Source organism: Salvelinus sp. IW2-2015, unplaced genomic scaffold, assembly GCF_002910315.2.
Source record: "Salvelinus sp. IW2-2015 unplaced genomic scaffold, ASM291031v2 Un_scaffold2604, whole genome shotgun sequence".
NCBI classification, from domain to species: Eukaryota; Metazoa; Chordata; class Actinopteri; order Salmoniformes; family Salmonidae; genus Salvelinus; species Salvelinus sp. IW2-2015.
In genome coordinates, this window is record NW_019943912.1 from 318,248 (window position 1) to 339,899 (window position 21,652).

The following is a 21,652-nucleotide window of genomic DNA, read 5'->3' on the forward strand; positions in this document are numbered from 1 at the left end:
GTTTGTCGCTGTAAGTTAAACAACATTACACGTGCCTCTGCTAATTGTGTTACCAAAAACCCACGTATCTTAAAGATTACTACCTACATTCTCTCCCTAACGAGGAGGGAGAATAATGAAAGTTCACCGAAGTAATAACATTTATTTGCACATGCTTAGTAAACGACAGTGTAGACTAACAGTAAAAATGCTGACGGTCCTTTTCAACAACGCAGAGTTAAAGATAAAGATTCAAATGAAAAATAGTGACACAAAATTTAAACGAGTAAAGTAACATGGCTATATACAGGAAGTACCAGTAATAAACAGTCTATATACAGGAATACCAGTATAACTATGCTCTATACGGAAGTACCAGGTAATAACATGTTCTATATACAGGAAGTACCAGGTAATAACATGTCTTATACAGGAAGTACCAGGTAATAACATGTCTATATACAGGAATACCAGGTAATAACAAGTCTATATACAGGAAGAACCAGTAATAACCAATGTCTATATACAGGAAGTACCAGTAACAACAAGTCTATATACAGGAAGTACCAGGTAATAAACAAGTCATATATACAGGAAGTTACCACGTAGTAACATGTCAATATACAGGAAGTACAGGTAAATAACATGTCCTATATTACAGGAAGTACCAGTATAACAGTCTATAACAGGAAGTACCAGGTAATAAACAAGTATATTACAGGAAGTCCAGGTAGTAACATGTCAATATACAGGAAGTACCAGGTAATAACATTGCTAATACAGATTACCAGGTAGTAACTTAACTATATACAGAAGTATCCAGTACCCGAGTCAATGTGCAGGAATATGAGGTAATAACATGACTATATACAGGGAAGTACCAGTACCGAGTCAATGTACAGGTATGAGGTAGTAACATGGTTATATCAGGAAGTACCAGTACCGAGTCAATGTGCAGGGATATGAGGTAGTGCATGGCTATATAACAGAAGTACCAGTACCGAGTCAATGTGCAGGGTATGAGGTAGTAACATGGTTATATACAGGAATCCAGTACCGAGTCAATGTGCAGGGGTATGAGGTAGTGACATGGCATATACAGGAAGTACCAGTACCAAGTCAATGTGCAGGGGTATGAGTAATAAACATGTATATATACAGGAAGTACAGGTAGTAACATACAGGAAGTACCAGTACCGAGTCAATTTACAGGGATATGAGGTAGTCACATGGCTATATACAGGAAGTACAGTACCGAGTCAATGTGCAGGGGTATGAGGTATCACAACATGGCTATATACAGGAAGTACCAGTACCGAGTCAATGTGCAGGGGTATGAGGTAGTAACATGTCTATATACAGGAAGTACCAGTACTGAGTCAATGTGCAGGGGTATGAGGTAGTCACATGTCTAGAAAGGTAGATACAGGGGGTAGATACAGGGCATTCGTAAAGTATTCAAACCCCTCGACTTTTTCCACATGTTGTTCCCGTTACAGCCTTATTCTAAAATCACAAAGAAAAAAAACTGAAGTATCATATATTTACATAAGTACTCAGACCCTTTACTCAGTACTTTGTTGAAGCACCTTGGCAGCAAATACAGCCTTGAGTCTTCTTGGGTATGACGCTACAACCTTGGCACACCTGTATTTGGGGAGTTTCTCCCATTCTTCTCTGCAGATCCTCTCAAGCTCTGTCAGGTTGGATGGGGTTGCTTCGCTGCACAGCTATTTACAGGTCTCTCCAGAGATGTTAGATCGGGTTCAAGTCCGGGCTCTTGCTGGGCCACTCAAGGACATTCAGAGACTTGTCCCGAAGCCAGTCCTACGTTGTCTTGGCTGTGTGCTTAGGGCCGTTGTCCTGTTGGAAGGTGAACCTTTGCCCCAGTCTGAGGTCCTGAGAGCTCTGGAGCAGGTTTCATCAAGGATCTCGCTGTACTTTTCTCCGTTCATCGTTCCCTCGATCCTAACTAGTCTCCAGTCCCTGCAGCTGAAAAACATCCCCACCCAAGGATGCTGCCACCACCATGCTTCACTGTAAGGATGGTGACAGGTTTCCCCCAGACGTGATGCCTGGCATTCAGGCCAAAGAGTTCAATCTTGGTTTCATTATACCAGATAATTGTGGTCAAGGTCCCTTAGGTTCCTTTTGGCAAACTCCAAGCGGGCTGTCATGTGCCTTTAATTTAAGAGTGGCTTCCGTCTGGCCACTCTACCATAAAGGCCTGATTGGTGGAGTGCTGCTGAGATGGTTGTCCTTCTGGAAGGTTCTCCCATCTCCACAGAGGAACTCTAGAGGTCTGTCAGAGTGACCATCAGGTTCTTGGTCACCTCCCTGACCAAGGCCCTTCTCCCCCGATTGCTCAGTTTGGCCGGGCGGCCAGCTCTAGGAAGAGTCTTGGTGGTTCCAAACTTCTTCCATTTAAGATTGATGGACGCCACTGTGTTCTTGGGGACCTTCACTACTGCAGAACATTTTTGGTACCCTTCCCCAGATCTGTGTCGCGATACAATCCTGTCTCGGAGCTCTACGGACAATTCCTTCAACCTCATAGCTTGGTTTCTGCTCTGACATGCACTGTCAACTGCGAGACCTTATATAGAATTGAATTTCCCACAGGTGGACTCCAATCAAGTTGTAGAAACATCTCAAGGATGAAACAGGATGCACCTGAGCTCAATTTCCAGTCTCATAGCGAAGGGTCTGAATACTTATGTAAATAACGTCTATGATAGGCTCAGATTTGGTCCGGTCCGAAACAATCAAATTTGTTTTTTTGGGGGGGGCGGCGCTCATTACAATAATAACCATTGTGTAGAATAATGCCCAAATATTCAAAATTACGATATTGTATATTTCTACCTTTGCGCACCTATTCAGCATACATCACCCTGAAGAGAATGACCTTCATATCCATCATTATGCATTTCTATGTCGTACAGATCATGGACCCATGACATCATTCTGTTAATGTAATTCCGTTACCGGGTGTTAATCCACTCCAATTACCGTCGTTCAATAACAAAAAATAGATTTTTTTCAAACTCAAGGTGTGATGTCATAGCTGAACGCCCATTCTTTCTGCAGACGTCTTAGAATCGTAATTCAGAGCAGATATTTCACAGAGTCTTTGGAAAACATGGCACCATAAACTGAGGGAGATTTAACCCTTTAATTTTTTTAAATGTATTTATAAAAAAAAAAAAAAAAAAAATATATATATAATAAATGTTTTGTGTAACAGATGTAAATCGTACTCTCCTTGCGTTGTGTTCTCTCCAAATAAATCACATCAGCCAGTGGTCCCAGTTGAGCACCATTTATTTCTGCTGCTGTTGTTAAATAGGAAACAGCACGTTYGTTGTGCAGGGCTTAACGATATTGATGGCTGTCGATGGCAAAATCCCTCGCATCACATTTTCATTTAACCCTAATTCTGTTACCAAACTTTTCCATCTGCACAGTTCTTAAGTTCCAGTAAATGTGTGTTTGTGAAATATTCTGTGTAAATTGTTCAAAGTAGTTCTCGTACATAGAGTTGTATGGTTTGTTAAACTTTGAAATCAAACGTTTTTTGTTTTGGCAGACATTTTAAAGTGAAAAAAATCGGAATCATTCCGCTACCGTGGAAATGCCCTAAGTGCTTTTCTTCTCTCTCTGTGGTAGAGAATGGAAAGGCAACACTAGAGAGAGTGATTCAGCCATATGACCGAGAGGACAGCTAGAGCCTCTCTTTTACATGTCGACGAGCAGGGAGACCGATTCTCATCTCATCTGGTCTCCTGGGACCCTCTGACTGTTCACACATTGCTGTTTCTCATTTCACGTGTCACACACAATTAAAACGCGCCTGTCGATTCCTGCATGGAGACCGCCCTCCCTCCTCCCGCCCTCCCTACTTTCCTTTCCCTTTCTCCCTCCCTCCAGAGAGGGAGAGGGACACACACACACACACAGCTAATTTTCAAGGTGTTCATCTCTGAGACAGCAGAAACGACACGGTGAAATGAAACCAAGAAAGAAAGGTAAAGTAGAGGGACACAAAGACAACGGGATGTTGTTGTAGTGGGTTTAGTAAACACAAAGACAATGGGTCTGTTGTAGTGGGTTTAGTAAACACAAAGACAATGGGCTGTTGAGTGGTTTAGTAAACACAAAGACAATGGTCCGTTGTAGTGGGTTGTAGTCAACACAAAGACAATGGTCTGTTGAGTTAGTGGTGTTTAGTAAAACACAAAGACAATGGGTCTTGTTGTGTGGGTTTAGTAAACACCAAAGTCAATGGGTCGTGTTAAGTGGGTTTAGTAAGACACAAAGACAACGGTTCTGTTGTGAGTGGGTTTTAGTAAACACAAAGACAACTGCGTTGTTGTGTAGTGGGTTTAGTAAACACAAGACATATGGGTCGTTGACGTAGTGGGTTTAGTAGAACACAAAGAACAAGGGTCTGCTTTTAGTGGGGTTAGTATAACACTAAAGACACAACAGGGTTCTGTTGTTTAGTGGTTAGTAAACACAAAGACAAGGTCTGTTTGTAGTGGGTTAGTAAAACACAAAGACACGGTCTGTTGTTGTAGTGGTTTAGTAGCTGCAGAGAACGAGACAAAAACTCACGGAAGAATACAATGAAGGAGAAGAAGCATGTGAGAATGGGATGAGAGGAGATGCGCCAGCGAGAAGAGAAGAGGGAAAGAAGAGAGCGCAGGGACGAAGAGGGAAGGAAAGGAGAGCAAGGGGAAGAGAGAAGAAGAGGGGGGACGAGAGGAGAAGGGGGAAGCGAGAGAAGGATAAATGTGTTGATTAGATGACGACAGTTAAAGCAGGTAATGTCAGATGGATAGTGGAGGGAGGGAGGAAGGAGGGAGGAGGGAGGGGAGGGATTGGGAGGAGGGAGGAGGGAGGGAGGGAGGGAGAATAAAGTGTTTCTAACCAGAGGTACGAGTCTGTGATCTGTGTCACCGTGACAAAGTGGTTTCACCCAAGTGCAGTGATATTTAAACTACCGCTGTCAGGAGAAATATTAGTCTTTCATTACAGCATGGCTTGTTGCTAGGAGCGACCAGGCTAGCTCAGGGTGATGTCACCTCACTGCCTCATTTACTACTGTAGCTTCTGTTAGTGTAGAGGAGGAGGAACCACACACACACACACACACACACACACACAAGGGTAAATACTGAATGACAGCTGACGCGTGAGAACCATGATGTCTATGTCTTTGTGTTTACTAAACCCACTACAACAACAGACCCGTTGTCTTTGTGTTTACTAAACCCACTACAACAACAGACCCGTTGTCTTTGTGTTTACTAAACCCACTACAACAACAGACCCATTGTCTTTGTGTTTAGGAATGTCCACCAGAGCTTTTGCCAGAAAATGTAATGTTCATTTCTCTACCATAAGCCGTCTCCAACGTTGTTTTAGAGAATTTGTCAGCCGGCCTCACAACCGTAGACCACGTGTATGGCGTCGTGTGGGCGAGCGGTTTGCTGCTTTTAACGTTGCTAACAGAGTGCCCCATGGTGGTGGAGGGGTTATGGTATGGGGCAGGCATAAGCTACGGACAACGAACACAATTGCATTTTATCAATGACAATTTGAATGCACAAAAATACTGTGACGAGATCCTGAGGCCCATTGTGATGCCCATTGTTTTTTAAGCCATCTGTAATCAACAGATGCATATCTGTTTGCCCAGTCATGTGAAATCCATAGATTAGGGCCTAATGAATTTATTTCAATTGACTGATTTCATCATATGAACTGTAACTCAGTAACATGAATTAATCATGTTGCGCTTATATTTTTGTTCAGTATATATAATAATATACACTGATTGAACAAAAACACTAAGAACACCTGCTCTTGGTGTGCTAGCAGATACCCATAGACTTCCAGTCATTGCGCTAACGCTAGTTAGCATTGACTAGCAAAATTACCTGTAACTTCCTTCATACTGGGCACAGAGACATAAAAATGGTATCCATGAGCTCATCTGACTCTGGGGAAGTAGATAAAGGGCCTCAATGCCAAAATCCCAAAGTATCCATTTAATGAATCTCACAGTACCCAAACACCCTCTTTATCTCACACATACAGTACACACTGTGCAGTAATTAGAATCCATAGAGCAGCTTTAAGTGATACAGTCTACTGTGTGCTCACACCTCTGCCTCTATCACTTTCTCTGTGTCTTCTGTTGCTGTCTATCGTCTGCCCTCTTCTGTTGCCCTCTCTCTCTCTCTCCCTCCCTGTCTCTCGTCCTCTTGCCCTCTTCTGTTGCCCTCGCTCGCTCTCTCTCTCTCTCGTCTGCCCTCTTCTGTTGCCGTCGCGCTCTCTCTCTCGTCTGCCCTCTTCTGTGCCGGTCCTCTCTCTCTCGTCTGCCCACTTCTGTTGTCGTCTCTCTCTCTCTCTCGTCTGGCTCTCTCTCTCCTCCTGCCCATCTCGTTTGCCGTCGCGCTCTCTCGCTCGCCTGCCCTCTTCTGTTGCCGTCTCCTCTCTCTCTCGTCTGCCCTCCTCGTTGCTGTCTCTTAGTATCTGTTGCCGTCTCTCTCGTCTGCCCTCTCTGTGCTGTCTCTTAGTATTCTGTTGCTGTCTCTCTCGTCTGCCCCTCTTCTGTTGCTGTCTCTCTCGTCTGCTCTCCTCTGTTGCTGTCTCTCTCTCTGCCCTCTTCTTGTCTGTCTCTTAGTATTCTGTTGCTGGCTCTGTTCTGCCTCCTCTGTTGCTGTCTCGTTCATCGCTCTCCTCTGTTGCTGTCTCGCTCATCTGCCTCCTCTGTTGCTGTCTCTCGTCTGCCCTCTTCTGTTGCTTCGTCTAGTATTCTGTCGCTGTCTCTCTCGGCTGCCATCCTCTCTCTTCCTGTCCTGTTTGTAAAAAGTGTAAAAGTAAACAAGTTTTTAATAGTAGTAATTTCACCTCGCCTGCAAATTCTTTGTAACCATGTTTACTTTTTCACTGTCTGATTTTCACCTCTTATAATTTGTGCAAATAAATAAACTAATAAGAATATAAGAGCAACTTGAAGTGATACAGTCTACTGTGTGCTCAATCTACCTCGGTTCTCTCTCCATCTGCCCTCGTCTGTCACTTTCGGTGTCTTGCCTGGTGTCTCTCTCCATCATATCTATTCTTCTGTTGCTGTCTCTGTGTCTTGCCTGGTGTCTCTTCTCCATCATATCCTATTCTTCTGTTCTATCTCTGTCTTGCCTGGTGTCTCTCTCCATCAATCCTATTCTTCTTGTTGCCGTCTCTGTGTCTTGCCTGGTGTCTTCTCTCCATCATATCCTATTCTTCTGTTGCTGTCTCTGTGTCTTGCCTGGTGTCTCTCTCATCATATCCTATTCTTCTGTTGCTGTCTCTGTGTCTTGCCTGGTGTCTCTCTCCATCATATCCTATTCTTCTGTTGCTGTCTCTGTGTCTTGCCTGGTGCTCTCTCCATCATATCCTATTCTTCTGTTGCTATCTCTGTCTTGTCTGGTGTCTCTCTCCATCATATCCTATTCTTCTGTTGCTGTCTCTGTGTCTGGCCTGGTGTCTCTCTCCATCATATCCTATTATTCTGGTGCTGTCTCTGTGTCTTGCCTGGTGTCTCCTCCTCATATCCTATTCTTCTGTTGCTACTCTGTCTGTGTCTCTCTCCATCATATCCTATTCTTCTGTTGCTCTGTGTCTTGCTGGTGTCTCTCTCCATCATATTCTATTCTTCTGTTGCTGTCTCTGTGTCTGCCTGGTGTCTCTCTCCATCATATCCTATTCTTCTGTTGCTGTCTCTGTGTCTTGCTGGTGTCTCTCCCATCATATCCTATTCTTCTGTTGCTGTCTCTGTTGTCTTGCCTGGTGTCTCTCTCCATCATATCCTATTCTTCTGTTGCTGTCTCTGTGTCTTCCTGGTGTCTCTCTCCATCATATCCTATTCTTCTGTTGCTTCTCTGTTGTCTGGTGTCTCTCTCCATCATATCCTATTCTTCTGTTGCTGTCTCTGTTTCTGCCTGGTGTCTCTCTCCATCATATCCTATTCTGTTGCTGTCTGTGTCTTGCCTGGTGTCTCTCCCATCATTATCCTATTCTTCTGTCTTCTCTGTCGTGTTCTGGTGTCTCTCTCCATCATATCCTATTCTTCTGTTGCTGCTCTGTGTCTTGCCTGGTGTCTCTCTCCATCATATCCTATTCTCTGTTGCTGTCTCTGTGTCTTGTCTGGTGTCTCTCTCCATCATATCCTATTCTTCTGTTGCTGTCTCTGTGTCTTGCCTGGTGTCTCTCTCCATCATATCCTATTCTTCTGTTCTGTCTCTGTCTTGTCTGGTGCTCTCTCCATCATATCCTATTCTTCTGTTGCTGTCTCTGTGTCTTGCCTGGTGTCTCTCTCCATCATATCCTATTCTTCTGTTGCCGTCTCTGTGTTTTGTCTAGTGTGTTTCTAGTATTTCAATCCAAAACGGTCAAGGGGATACTGGAGTAGCTTAACTTGTTTTGTGCCTGTGTCTAGGTCACCTAAATCACCCTCTTCCCTACCATTTGCCCCTGGCTGCTGCTGTTCTAAGTGCTCCACTGGCCTGCTGTTCTCATCTGTCCTCCTTGGCTCATCTGAAAAGGTAGAAAGGTAGAGGTGCATACATGCCATTAGTTAGTTTTAAAGGGCACTTGTACTTCCTGATTTGGTTTATTAGGAAATGCTACAGGCCCTGATTGAATTCAAACTGCGAGTTGGTTTCGGGGTGTGGTTTGATGTGGATGTCTTGTGTGTGTGTGTGTTCGCAGGTGGGAAGACTTAGCCAAATGATTTTGCCAATTCGCTTCAGCCGGCTGGTGTGAGACCACCAGACTTTGACTTTGGATATCTGTTAATAAATGACAATGTAAACGGGACAGTATTTTCATGTTGCACTTGTTTCAGTAGTCTCATTAAATACCTTCGATATTTGAATACGAATTTCTACAAATGTATAGTTGGGTTTGAGGTTTTTAAGTCAATGAAATGTGGAGCTATTGGAACTGTAACATATTGTCCCGTGTACATTGTATAATTTACCGATGGTCCCTAACTAGCCCTATAGGGATTTCCAAAGTCAACCCAAATTTACCACAGACATTATTATGATCGGGTCACATACAGCTGCACTCCGAGCTGATGATTACTTGTGTGCTGCCAGCGTCGGGAATGTTGGCATGACTGAAACAAACCCAACTTTAATTTAAGTTGTGATGCAGTTTTGGACGAGACTGACTTTATGACCAAAATGATCCTATTTACACTTCGTAGTACATTTTGACAGTAGAATAAATGTTGTTGACTCATATCGAGGGGCGTGTGTCGGTCTGGGAGGAGGGGTGGGTGTGTGGCAATGCACTGCCGTTTGGTGTGCAGCACGTTGGCAGTGCATGTTGGGACTTGTAGTTCAGCGCATTGCAGGCTGTATAGAAAACGGGGCAACATTTATTGTCAACTCAAATGATTGCGCGGGCCAGATAGAAATGTGTCACGGGCCGGATTCGGCCAGCAGACCTTGAGTTTAACACACGTGCCCTAGGCTATATGAATATAAAAAGAGACACTTGCCAACAAAAAAAAAACATATCTTTAGAATGGAATAAGTTATAACCTCTTATGATTAATTTAATTGTGTCAGTTCCACCAGATAATGTGAGATTGTTAGATTACATAACTAAAAAGGACCTTGGTATTTTCAATATTTGACACAATCTACCCACAAAGCTGGCCATCTTTTCCCCTCTCTTTCTGGCTGCCCTCCCGTCTCTTCTAAGTTTGTTTTTGTCATATACACCTGATGTACATGGAGTACCCAGTGTAATGAAGTGCTTCCTTGCAGGTTAACCGCTCAACAATGCAACAACAATAGAACAAGTCAGTAGCTAAGTGAATAAAGACAGTAAAAATAATTAAATGCTCAATTAAATGATTTCACCAATTTAATAAATGGGCAGTGTTTAACAAATAGTTAAATAGCCTACAGTGCATTAGGAAAGTATTCACACCCCTTGATTTCGTAACGTTACAGCCTTATTCTAAAATGTATTAAATTGTGTTTTTTCCCCCCTCAAATCTACATACATATCTCATAATGACAAAGCAAAAACAGGTTTTTAGAATTTTTTGTAAATGTACTCAAAATAAAAAAAATTACATTTACATAAGTATTCAGACCCTTTACTCAGTACTTTGTTGAAGCACCTTTGGCAGCGATTACAGTCTCAAGTCTTCTTCGGTATGACACTACAAGCTTGGCACACCTGTATTCAGGGAGTTTATCCCATTCTTCTCTGCAGATCCTCTCAAACTCTGTCAGGTTGGATGGGGAGAGTTGCTGGTCTCTCCAGTGATGTTAGATCGGGTTCAAGTTCAGGCTCTGGCTGGGCCACTCAAGGACATTCAGAGACTTGTCCCGAAGCCACTCCTGCATTGTTTTGGCTGTGTGCTTAGGGTCGGTTTCCCGTTTCCCTTCGCCCCAGTCTGATAACCTGCTCCAGAGCACAGGACTTCATCAAGGATCTCTCTGTACTTTGCTCCATTCATCTTTCCCTCGATCCTGACAGATCTCCCAGTCCCTGCCGCTGAAAAAAATCCCCACAGCATGTTGCCACCACCACCAAGCTTCACCGTAGGGATGGTGCCAGGTTTCCTCCAGATGTGACACTTGGCATTCAGGCCAAAGAGTTCAATCTTGGTTTCATTATATGAGAGAATCTTGTTTCTCATGGTCTTAGAGTCCTTTAGGTGCCGTTTGGCAAACTCCGAGTGGGCTGTCACGTGCCTTTTACTGAGGAGTGGCTTCCGTCTGGCCACTCTACCATAAAGGCCTGATTGGTGGAGCGCTGCAGAGATGGTGGTCCTTCTGGAAGGTTCTCCCATCTCCACAGAGGAACTCTGGAGCTCTGTTAGAGTGACCATCGGGACTTGGTCACTTCCCTGAAAAAGGCTGGTTGGTTGGTTGTAGTAGAGGACAGATCAGCAAGTTGGTTGGTTGTAGTAGAGGACAGATCAGCTGGTTGGTTGGTTGGTTGTAGTAGAGGACAGATCAGCTGGTTGGTTGTAGTAGAGGACAGATCAGCNTTGGTTGTAGTAGAGGACAGATCAGCTGGTTGGTTGGTTGGTTGTAGTAGAGGACAGATCAGCTGGTTGGTTGTAGTAGAGGACAGATCAGCTGGCTGACGTTATGGTCTCTCCCCCCCCCGTCTGACGTTATGGTCTCTCCCTTCTCTCTGTTAGTGTTTCTGCTGCATCGTTTTGGAGAGCGAGAGAGAGAGGAGGCAGGAAGTGGAGGGTTGATTGTCCTTCATTTCCGTCCCTTCTCTCCACTTTAGTAAAACTCCAGATCCTGCTGATTTACAGTCACGTAACAAACATCAGTTTCAATGTTTACAAGACAATGTGCCTCTTTTCCACGAACAAACCGCATTGGTTTGGCAGCAGGGCAGTGGCAGAGCTACAGATCATTTACACTGGCTAGATGAGACGTTTATGACTGTGTACAGCTACAGATCATTTACACTGGCTAGATGAGACGTTTATGACTGTGTACAGCTACAGAAGCGTTAGATACACTGAGGCAGGCACACACACGCGTTTAGCCTTTGTTAAATGATTAACACACTACTACAGAAGAATTAGAAACACACAGACAGACGGACAGAGACAGACAGACAGATAGAGACACAGAGACAGACAGACACAGAGGGAGAAGAGAGAGACACACAGAGGGAGAGGAGAGAGAGAGAGAGAGGAGAGAGAAAGACAGGGTTTAAGCTCAGTCACACTTAGCACTTCAAACCACTTACTAGATATCTCTGCCCCCGAGGCAACAGCAAACATCATGGTTGTCACGTCTGCTTTCCTAATTAAAACCTTGATAGAACGTATGGCAGTGTTCCAAACGGCACCCTATTCCCCATGTAGTGCACTACTTTGGACCAGGGCCCGTAGGGCTCCATTTGAGAAGCAGCCTCTGTCGCACCACAGAACAGATGGGATTAAATCATCTTTAAATATGGTCTCTTAATGTAATCTCTCTTGGTAAGAATTTTACTATGCTAAATCCAAATCTCCCTGTTCTGGTTAAAATGGAGAAAAAAAATCACTGAGTTAGCAACAGGTAACGGCCGTGCTAGCTGCGGGCAACGGCCGTGCTAGCTGCGGGCAACGGCCGTGCTAGCTGCGGGCAACGGCCGTGCTAGCTGCGGGCAACGGCGCTGCTGCTACGGGCAAACGGCACGGCTAAGCTACAGGCAACCGGCCGTGCTAGCTACAGGCAACGGCCAGTGCTGCTAGCTACAGGCAACAGGCCGTCTAGCTACAGGAACGCCGTGGCTAGCTACAGGCAACGGCCGTGCTAGCTTACAGGCAACGGCCGTGCTAGCTACAGGCAACGGCCGTGCTAGCTACAGGTAACGGCCGTGCTAGCTACAGGTAACGGCCGTGCTAGCTACAGGTAACGGCCGTGCTAGCTGATAGACAACTGAAATAATTGAACACTATGAAAAACCTTGGTCAAGAATAGTTTAAGACAATAAGGAGAAAAAAAAGAGATTTTTTTTCATAAATGTATCAAATGGCTAAAAACTGGGTCCTCCAATTGATTCATAACTACAGTGAACTAACAGTGGAATATCTGAGACAGACATGTGAATGAACACTGGTCTGAGAGACAACAGCTCAAAGAGCAACAGAGACATGGAGATGAACAGATCAGCTTTAACCAACTGCTTAAAGTGCTGCTTTCTTGTGCGTGTGTGTGTGTGTAAACAAACAAAAAGGTGACATTTTGTTAATCCCCCACAAGGTCAAATGCTATTTCTATGGGATTTAGGGTTAAGGTAGAATTAGGTTTAGGGGTTAGGAAAAATAAGATTATGAATGGCTATAAAATGTGTCCCTACAAGGTTACTTAAACAAGACTGTGCGAGCATGGCGAGCATGGCTAGCATGGCTACCTAGGCCTACTACCTAGGCCAGTGCTGCTGGTAACATTACGGCTATACAGTACTTTACCGAATCCCTAGTGGGATCAATGAGAATGGGTTGGCGTAAATAACCCTTAATATGACCCATATGGTTGCTGGCATCGTGGGGAGAGGAAGTCCCCAGTGTTTGCTGTAGTCTTCTGTGAAGTAAAGTTTTTTTTTTTTTTTTTATGTCTCTTGGCCTTTTAATGGATAAATTACTAAAATGTTAATGTAATAGATATCAATTAATTATGTATGTAAAAGGGAACTTTACCCACTCATATAAACCATCCCTGGTGAAACAAACTTTTGCTGGGCTTAAATGTTGCAGTCGTTTATGTGCATTAGTCTACATGTCATTCAGTGATAGGATAGGGATATGCCTAAGCTATCTGTCGAGCCAACAAGCAGTCTCTGGCCGGCGCGACGCAGCAGCAGCAACAGACACCTCTTAGCTGAGGAGAGTAAGAGCTGCCTGCACAACAGCTTCAGGCAACAGCTTCACTACAGATTTATTACAAATTGATCCATTAGATAGCACTGCTGTGTTTCACCCTCTCTGGCTGTTCAACCCCCCTCCCTCCCTCCCTCCCTCCTCTCTCTCGCTCTCTGCCAGCCTCTCCCTAATGGTAGCGTGTATTAAACTGGAAGTAGTTTAGTGGAACATATCCACCCACTACACAGAGCGGATGTACTCTCCAGACAGACACTCGAGAAGAGACGGGTACAGATGGCACCCTACAACTAGGAGGGTACAGATGGCACCCTACAACTAAAGAAGGGTACAGATGGCACCCTACAACTAGGAGGGTACAGATGGCACCCTACAACTAGAAAAGAGGTACAGATGGCACCCTACACAAACTAGAGAAGAGGGTACAGATGGCACCCTACAACTAGAGAAGAGGGTACAGATGGCACCCTACACTAGAGAAGAGGGTACAGATGGCACCCTACAACTAGAGAAGAGGGTACAGATGGCACCCTACAACTAGAGAAGAGGGTACAGATGGCACCCTACAACTAGAGAAGAGGTACAGATGGCACCCTACAACTAGAGAAGAGGGTACAGATGGCACCCTACAACTAAGAGAAGAGGTACAGATGGCACCTACAACTAGAGACGGGTACAGATGGCACACTACAACTAGAGACGGGTACAATGGCACCCTACAACTAGAGACGGGTACAGATGGCACCCTACAACTAGAGACGGGTACAGATGGCACCCTACAACTAGAGACGGGTACAGATGGCACCCTACAACTAGGGAAGGGTACAGATGGCACCCTACAACTAGAGAGGGTACAGATGGCACCCTACATAGAGACGGGTACAGATGGCACCCTACAACTAGAGACGGGTACAGATGGCACCCTACAACTAGAGGAGGGTACAGATGGCACCCTACAACTAGAAGGAAGGGTACAGATGGCACCCTACAACTAGAGGAGGGTACAGATGGCACCCTAACAACTAAAGAAGGGTACAGATGGCACCCTACAACTAAAGAAGGGTACAGATGGCACCCTACAACTAAAGAAGGTACAGATGGCCACCCGACAATAAAAAGGGACAGATTGGCACCCTACAACTAGAGAAGGGTACAGATGGCACCCTACAACTAGAGAAGGGTACAGATGGCACCCTACAACTAGAGAAGGGTACAGATGGCACCATACAACTAGAGAAGAGGAGGGTACAGATGGCACCCTACAACTACAGAAGAGGAGGGTACAGATGGCACCCTACAACTAGAGAAGAGGGTACAGATGGCACCCTACAACTAGAGACGGGTACAGCTGGCACCCTACAACTAGAGACGGGTACAGATGGCACCCTACAACTAGAGAAGGGTACAGATGGCACCCTACAACTAGAGAAGAGGAGGGTACAGATGGCACCCTACAACTAGAGAAGAGACGGGTACAGATGGCACCCTACAACTAGAGACGAGAAGGGTACAGATGGCACCCTACAACTAGAGAAGAGAAGGGTACAGATGGCACCCTACAACTAGAGAATAGGAGGGTACAGATGGCACCCTATCTATCCTACCCTGCCTTTCTAAAGTCTTCGAAAGCCAAGTTAACAAACAGATCACCGACCATTTCGAATCTTACCGTACCTTCTCCGCTATGCAATCTGGTTTCAGAGCTGGTCATGGGTGCACCTCAGCCACGCTCAAGGTCCTAAACGATATCATAACCGCCATCGATAAGAGACAATACTGTGCAGTTGTATTCATCAACCTGGCCAAGGCTTTCGACTCTGTCAATCACTGCATTCTTATCGGCAGACTCAACAGCCTTGGTTTCTCAAATGACTGCCTCGCCTGGTTCACCAACTACTTCTCTGATAGAGTTCAGTGTGTCAAATCGGAGTGCTACATCGGGGTGCCACAGGGTTCAATTCTTGGGCCGACTCTTTTCTCTGTATATATCAATGATGTCGCTCTTGCTGCTGGTGATTCTGTGATCCACCTTTTACGCAGAAGACACCATTCTGTATACATCTGGCCCATCTTTGGACACTGTGTTAACTAACCTCCAGACGAGATTCAATGCCATACACCACTCCTTCCGAGGCCTCCAACTGCTCTTAAATGCAAGTAAAACTAAATGCATGCTCTTCAACCGATCGCTGCCCACACCTGCCCGCCCGTCCAGCATCACTACTCTGGACGGTTCTGACCTAGAATATGTGGACAACTACAAATACCTAGGTGTCTGGTTAGACTGTAAACTCTCCAATCCAAAATTAAATCAATTTCGCAACAAAGCATCCTTCACTCATGCTTCCAAACATACCCTCGTAAAACTGACTATGCTACCGATCCTTGACTTCGGCGATGTCATTTACAAAATAGCCTCCGACACTCTACTCAGCAAATTGGATGTAGTCTATCACAGTGCCATCTGTTTTGTCACCAAAGCCCCATATACTACCCACCACTGCGTCCTGTATGCTCTCGTTGGCTGGCCCTCGCTTCATATTCGTCGCCAAACCCACTGGTGCCAGGTCATCTACAAGTCTTTGCTAGGTAAAGCCCCGCCTTATCTCAGCTCACTGGTCACCATAGCAACACCCACCCATAGCACGCGCTCCAGCAGGTATATTTCACTTGTCATCCACAAAGCCAACTCCTCTTTGGCCGCCTTTCCTTCCAGTTCTCTGCTGCCAATGACTGGAATGAATTTCAAAAATCACTGAAGCTGGAGACTTATATTTCCCTCACTAACTTTAAACATCAGCTGTCAGAGCAGCTTACCGATCACTGTACCTGATCGCTGTGTTCACCCTATAATGTCCAGGGTCTAACCTAGCCTGGTGGAACCAGCCTGATCTCTGTGTTCACCCTATAATGTCCAGGGTCTAACCTAGCTGGTGGAACCAGCCTGATCTCTGTGTTCACCTATAATGTCCAGGGTCTAACCTGCCTGGGTGGAACCAGCCTGATCTCTGTGTTCACCTATAATGTCAGGGTCTAACCTAGCCTGATCCACTGTCGTTTCACCCTATAATGTCTAGGGTATAACCTCCTGGTGGAACCAGCCTGATCACTGTGTTCACCTATAATGTCCAGGGTATAACCTAGCCTGGTGGAACCAGCCTGATCTCTGTGTTCACCTATAATGTCCAGGGTTACCTAGCCTGGTGGAACCAGCCTGATCTCTGTGTTCACCCTCTAATGTCCCGGGTCTAACCTAGCCTGATCACTGTGTTCACCCTATAATGTCTAGGGTATAACCTAGCCTGGTGGAACCAGCCTGATCACCGTGTTTCACCCTATAATGTCCAGGGTATAACCTAGCCTGGTGGAACCAGCCTGATCTCTGTGTTCACCCTATAATGTCAGGGTATAACCTAGCCTGGTGGAACCAGCCTGATCACTGTGTTCACCCTTAATGTCCAGGGTATAACCTAGGATCCCTCCCCCCTCCTTCATATGGATCCCTCCCCCCTCCTTCATATGGATCCCTCCCCCCCTCCTTCATATGGATCCTCCGCCCTCCTTCATATGGACCCCTCCCCCTCCTTCATATGGATCCCCCCTCCCCCTCCTTCATTATGGATCCCTGTTACGCACGCCTCTGAGAAGAGGGAACGCAACTCCCTGCTGCAACTCAACTCTCTGTGAAGTGCAAGAGGTATGGACTGTAGGCGTGAGTAAGGACGACAAAGGCAGATTTTACCGTTACTAGGATTTATTTCCTTACGGTAATATGGGAAAAGGGGCTGGACGGAACCAAAGCAAAGAAAGTAATATCAAAACTTCCCCCTTTCCTATCTAACCTGCCTACCCACTACTTACCTATCTTAACACCACCTGGTGCCCTAACCAAAATAACAGGGGGTGGTCCGCCCAGGTCTTACCTAGTGTGCCTAGACAATGAATATACTACGGGTATATGTATGCCCGCGGGCCTCTTGCCTAGCACTCCTAAGCTGCCTTCCCCTTCCCCCCTGGGAACAAATGAACAGAATAATTATTAACAATTCACAAACACTTTACAACAAAACTGGAGTAAACTAACTCAGGCCACTAAAGAACAACAAACACAGAACATAGCAAAGCTGCTACCAACAACACTAACATAGTAAATTACCCCAAAGCCATCAGCCTCCTCTCTTAGCAAATATCTCTCTCACAATCAAACTCTCTGCATTCCTCAGCCTACAATGATTCTCTCTCTCTCTAATCTCTCTCATGATCTCATCTCCTTTCCTGAACAGAACACTGGCTTTTATATCTTCCGCAGGTGGCAAAGGTAAATTAGTGTCAGCTGCTTCTTGACGAGGGGGCGGGTCAGCTCTTATCATCCATTAGCCATTGAGTCGACCAATCAGCTGGTTGGGGAGGCTTCCAGGAAGCATCTCCTGAAACACACCACTCAAATACAACACAGAAACTGGGGAACGTAACAATCCCTCCCCCCTCCTTCATATGGACCCTCCCCCTCCTTCATATGGATCCCCCCTCCCCCCCTCCGTCCTACCTGACAGGTCGCTCCTACCAGGTGGCGTGGCGAGAATCTGTCTCCGCACCACGTGCTCTCACCACTGGTGTCCCCCAGGGCTCTGTTCTAGGCCTCTCCTATTCTCGCTATACACCCAAGTCACTTGGCTCTGTCATATCCTCACATGCCTCTCCTATCATTGCTATGCAGACGACACACAATTATACTTCTCCTTTCCCCCTCTGATAACCAGGTGGCGAATCGCATCTCTGCATGTCTGGCAGACATATCAGTGTGGATGACGGATCACCACCGTCAAACTGAACCTCGGCAAGACGGAGCTGCTCTTCCTCCCGGGGAAGGACTGCCCGTTCCATGATCTCGCCATCCACGGTTGACAACTCCATTGTGTCCTCCTCCCAGAGCGCTAAGAACCTTGGCGTGATCCTGTCGTTCTCAACTCACATCAGGCGGTGACCCGTTCCTGTAGGTTCATGCTCTTCAACATTCGCAGAGTACGACCCTGCTCCACACAGGAAGCGGCGCAGGTCCTATCCAGGCACTTGTCCAGGCACAGGAAGCGTCTGGATTACTGCAACTCGCTGTTGGCTGGGCTCCCTGCCTGTGCCATTAAACCCTACAACTCATCCAGAACGCCGCAGCCCGTCTGGTGTTCAACCTTCCCAAGTTCTCTCACGTCACCCCGCTCCTCCGCTCTCTCCACTGGCTTCCAGTTGAAGCTCGCATCCGCTACAAGACCATGGTGCTTGCCTACGGAGCTGTGAGGGGAACGGCACCTCCGTACCTTCAGGCTCTGATCAGGCCCTACACCCAAACAGGGCACTGCGTTCTCACCTCTGGCCTGCTCGCCTCCTACCTCTGAGGAAGTACAGTTCCCGCTCAGCCAGTCAAAACTGTTCGCTGCTCTGGCACCCAATGGTGGAACAAACTCCCTCACGACGCCAGGTCAGCGGACTCAATCACCCCTTCCGGAAACACCTGAAACCCCACCTCTTTAAGGAATACCTAGGATAGGATAAAGTATCCTCCTAACCCCCCCTCCCCTTAAAAAGAGTTAGATGCACTATTGTAAAGTGGTTTGTTCCACTGGATATCATAAGGTGATGCACCAATTTGTAAGTCGCTCTGGATAAGAGCGTCTGCTAAATGACTAAATGTAAATGTAAATATGGATCCTCCCCCCTCCTTCATATGGATCCCTCCCCCCTCCTTCATATGGATCCTCCCCTCCTCCTTTCATATGGATCCCTCCCCCCTCCTCCTCATATGGATCCCTCCCCCCCTCCTTCATATGGATCCCTCCCCCTCCTTCATATGGATCCCTCCCCCCTCCTTCATATGGATCCTCCCCCCTCCTCTCATTGGATCCTCCCCCCTCCTTCATATGGATCCCTCCCCCCTCCTTCATATGGATCCCTCCCCCTCCTTCACATGGATCCTCCCCCTCCTACATGGATCCCTCCCCCCTCCTTACATGGATCCCTCCCTCTCCTTCATATGGATCCCTCCCCCCTCCTTCACTGGATCCCTCCCCCCTCCTTCATATGGATCCCTCCCCCTCCTTCATATGGATCCCTCCCCCCTCCTCCTTCATATGGATCCTCCCCCCTCTCCTTCATATGATCCCTCCCCCCCCTCCTTCACATGGATCCCTCCCCCCTCCTCCACATGGACCTCCCCCTCCTTCATATGGATCCTCCCCCCTCCTTCATATGGATCCCTCCCCTCCTCCTTCATATGGATCCCTCCCCCTCCTCCTTCATATGGATCCCTCCCCCCCCTCCTTCACATGGATCCCTCCCCCCTCCTTCATATGGATCCCTCCCTCTCCTTCATATGGATCCCTCCCCTCTCCTTCATATGGATCCCCCTCCCCCCTCCTTCACGTGGATCCCTCCCCCCCTCCTTCACGTGGATCCCTCCCCCTCCTCCTTCACGTGGATCCCTCTCCCCTCCTTCACGTGGATCCCTCCCCCCTCCTTCACGTGGATCCCTCCCCCCCTCTTCACGTGGATCCTCCCCCCTCCTTCACGTGGATCCCTCCCCTCTCCTCCACGTGGATCCCTCCCCCCTCCTTCACATGGATCTCTCCCCCCTCCTTCACGTGGATCCCTACCCCCTCCTTCACGTGGATCCCTCCCCCTCCTTCACGTGGATCCCTCCCCCTCCTTCACGTGGATCCCTCCCCCCTCCTTCACGTGGATCCCTCCCCCTCCTTCACGTGGATCCTCCCTCTCCTTCACGTGGATCCCCCCCTCCTTCACGTGGATCCCTCCCCTCTCCTTCACATGGATCCCTCCCCTCTCCTTCATATGGATCCCCCCCCCTCCTTCACATGGATCCCTCCCCCCCCTCCTTCACATGGATCCTCCCCCCCTCCTTCACATGGATCTCTCCCCCCTCCTTACATGGATCCCTCCCCTCTCCTTCATATGGATCCCTCCCCTCTCCTTCATATGGATCCCTCCCCCTCCTTCATATGGATCTCTCCCCCCTCTTCATATGGATCCCTCCCTCTCCTTCATATGGATCCCCCCCCCCCCCCCCTCCTTCATATGGATCTCTCCCCCTCCTTCATATGGATCCCTCCCCTCCTTCATATGGATCCCTCCCCCCTCCTTCATAATGGATCCCTCCCCCCCTCCTTCATATGGATCCCTCCCCCCTCCTTCATATGGATCCCTCCCCCCTCCTTCATATGGATCCCTCCCCTCCTTCATATGGATCCCTCCCCCCTCCTTCATATGGATCCCTCCCCTCCTTCATATGGATCCTCCCCCCTTTCATATGGATCCTCCCTCCTTCATATGGATCCCTCCCCCTCCTTCCTTCATATGGATCCCTCCCGAGGGTCCTTCATATGGATCCCTCGCCCCTCCTTCATATGGATCCTCGCCCCTCCTTCATATGGATCCCTCCCCCTTCCTTCATATGGATCCCCCCCTCTTTCATATGGATCCTCCCCTCTTTCATATGGATCCCCCCCCTTTCATATGATCCCTCCCCCTCCTTCATATGGATCCCTCCCCCTCCTTCATATGGATCTCTCCCCCCTCCTTCATATGGATCCCCCCTCCCCCCTCCTTCATATGGATCCCCCCTCCCCCCCTCCTTCATATGGATCCCCCCTCCCCCCTCCTTCATATGGATCCCTCCCCCCTCCTTCATATGGATCCTCCCCCCTCCTTCATATGGATCCCCCCCCTCCTTCATATGGATCCCTCCCCCGCTCCTTCATATGGATCCCTCCCACTCTCTATAAAACGTGCAATTTAGTCCACAGCATAATTCAACTGATCACAGACAGACACAACACAGGCTAGAAATGTCTTTCCTAATAATTGCTGATTAGATATGGATTATTATTTACCTTTGATCTGGTGTCAAGAGATCTGGTGTCAAGACGTTACACCTTGCTACCATTTTGTGTCTTTCAACAACATGGGTCCAGATGTATTGGAGGTCCCATTACCAGAGAGGAGGGGAAAGCAATAAGGTATTCTGTGTGTCAGTGTTTGTATTAGTGTGTGTGCGCGCTCTGTGTGCGTGTGTGCATGCATATCGGTGTGTGTGTGTGTGCATGCATATCAGTGTGTGTGTGTGGTGTGCATGCATATCAGTGTGTGTGTGTGTGTGTGTGTGTGTGTGTGTGTGTGTGTGTGTGTGTGTGTGTGTGTGTGTGTGTATATATTGTGCCAATAAGTCAATAATGACTGCACCTTACCTCC

The 21,652-nt window shown here is 47.1% G+C and overlaps 1 protein-coding gene across 1 annotated transcript in view; it reads right to left on the minus strand.

The window, feature by feature from the left end:
• The window catches only part of il17ra1a (interleukin 17 receptor A1a), a 42,426-nt gene extending 22,190 nt beyond the window's left edge, over window positions 1-20,236 (minus strand). Inside the window, 1 exon segment of the mRNA XM_070440489.1 lies at window positions 20,146-20,236. Within this exon segment, the coding sequence (XP_070296590.1) occupies window positions 20,146-20,236 (91 nt within the window).
• Between the last annotated feature and the right edge of the window lie 1,416 nt (window positions 20,237-21,652).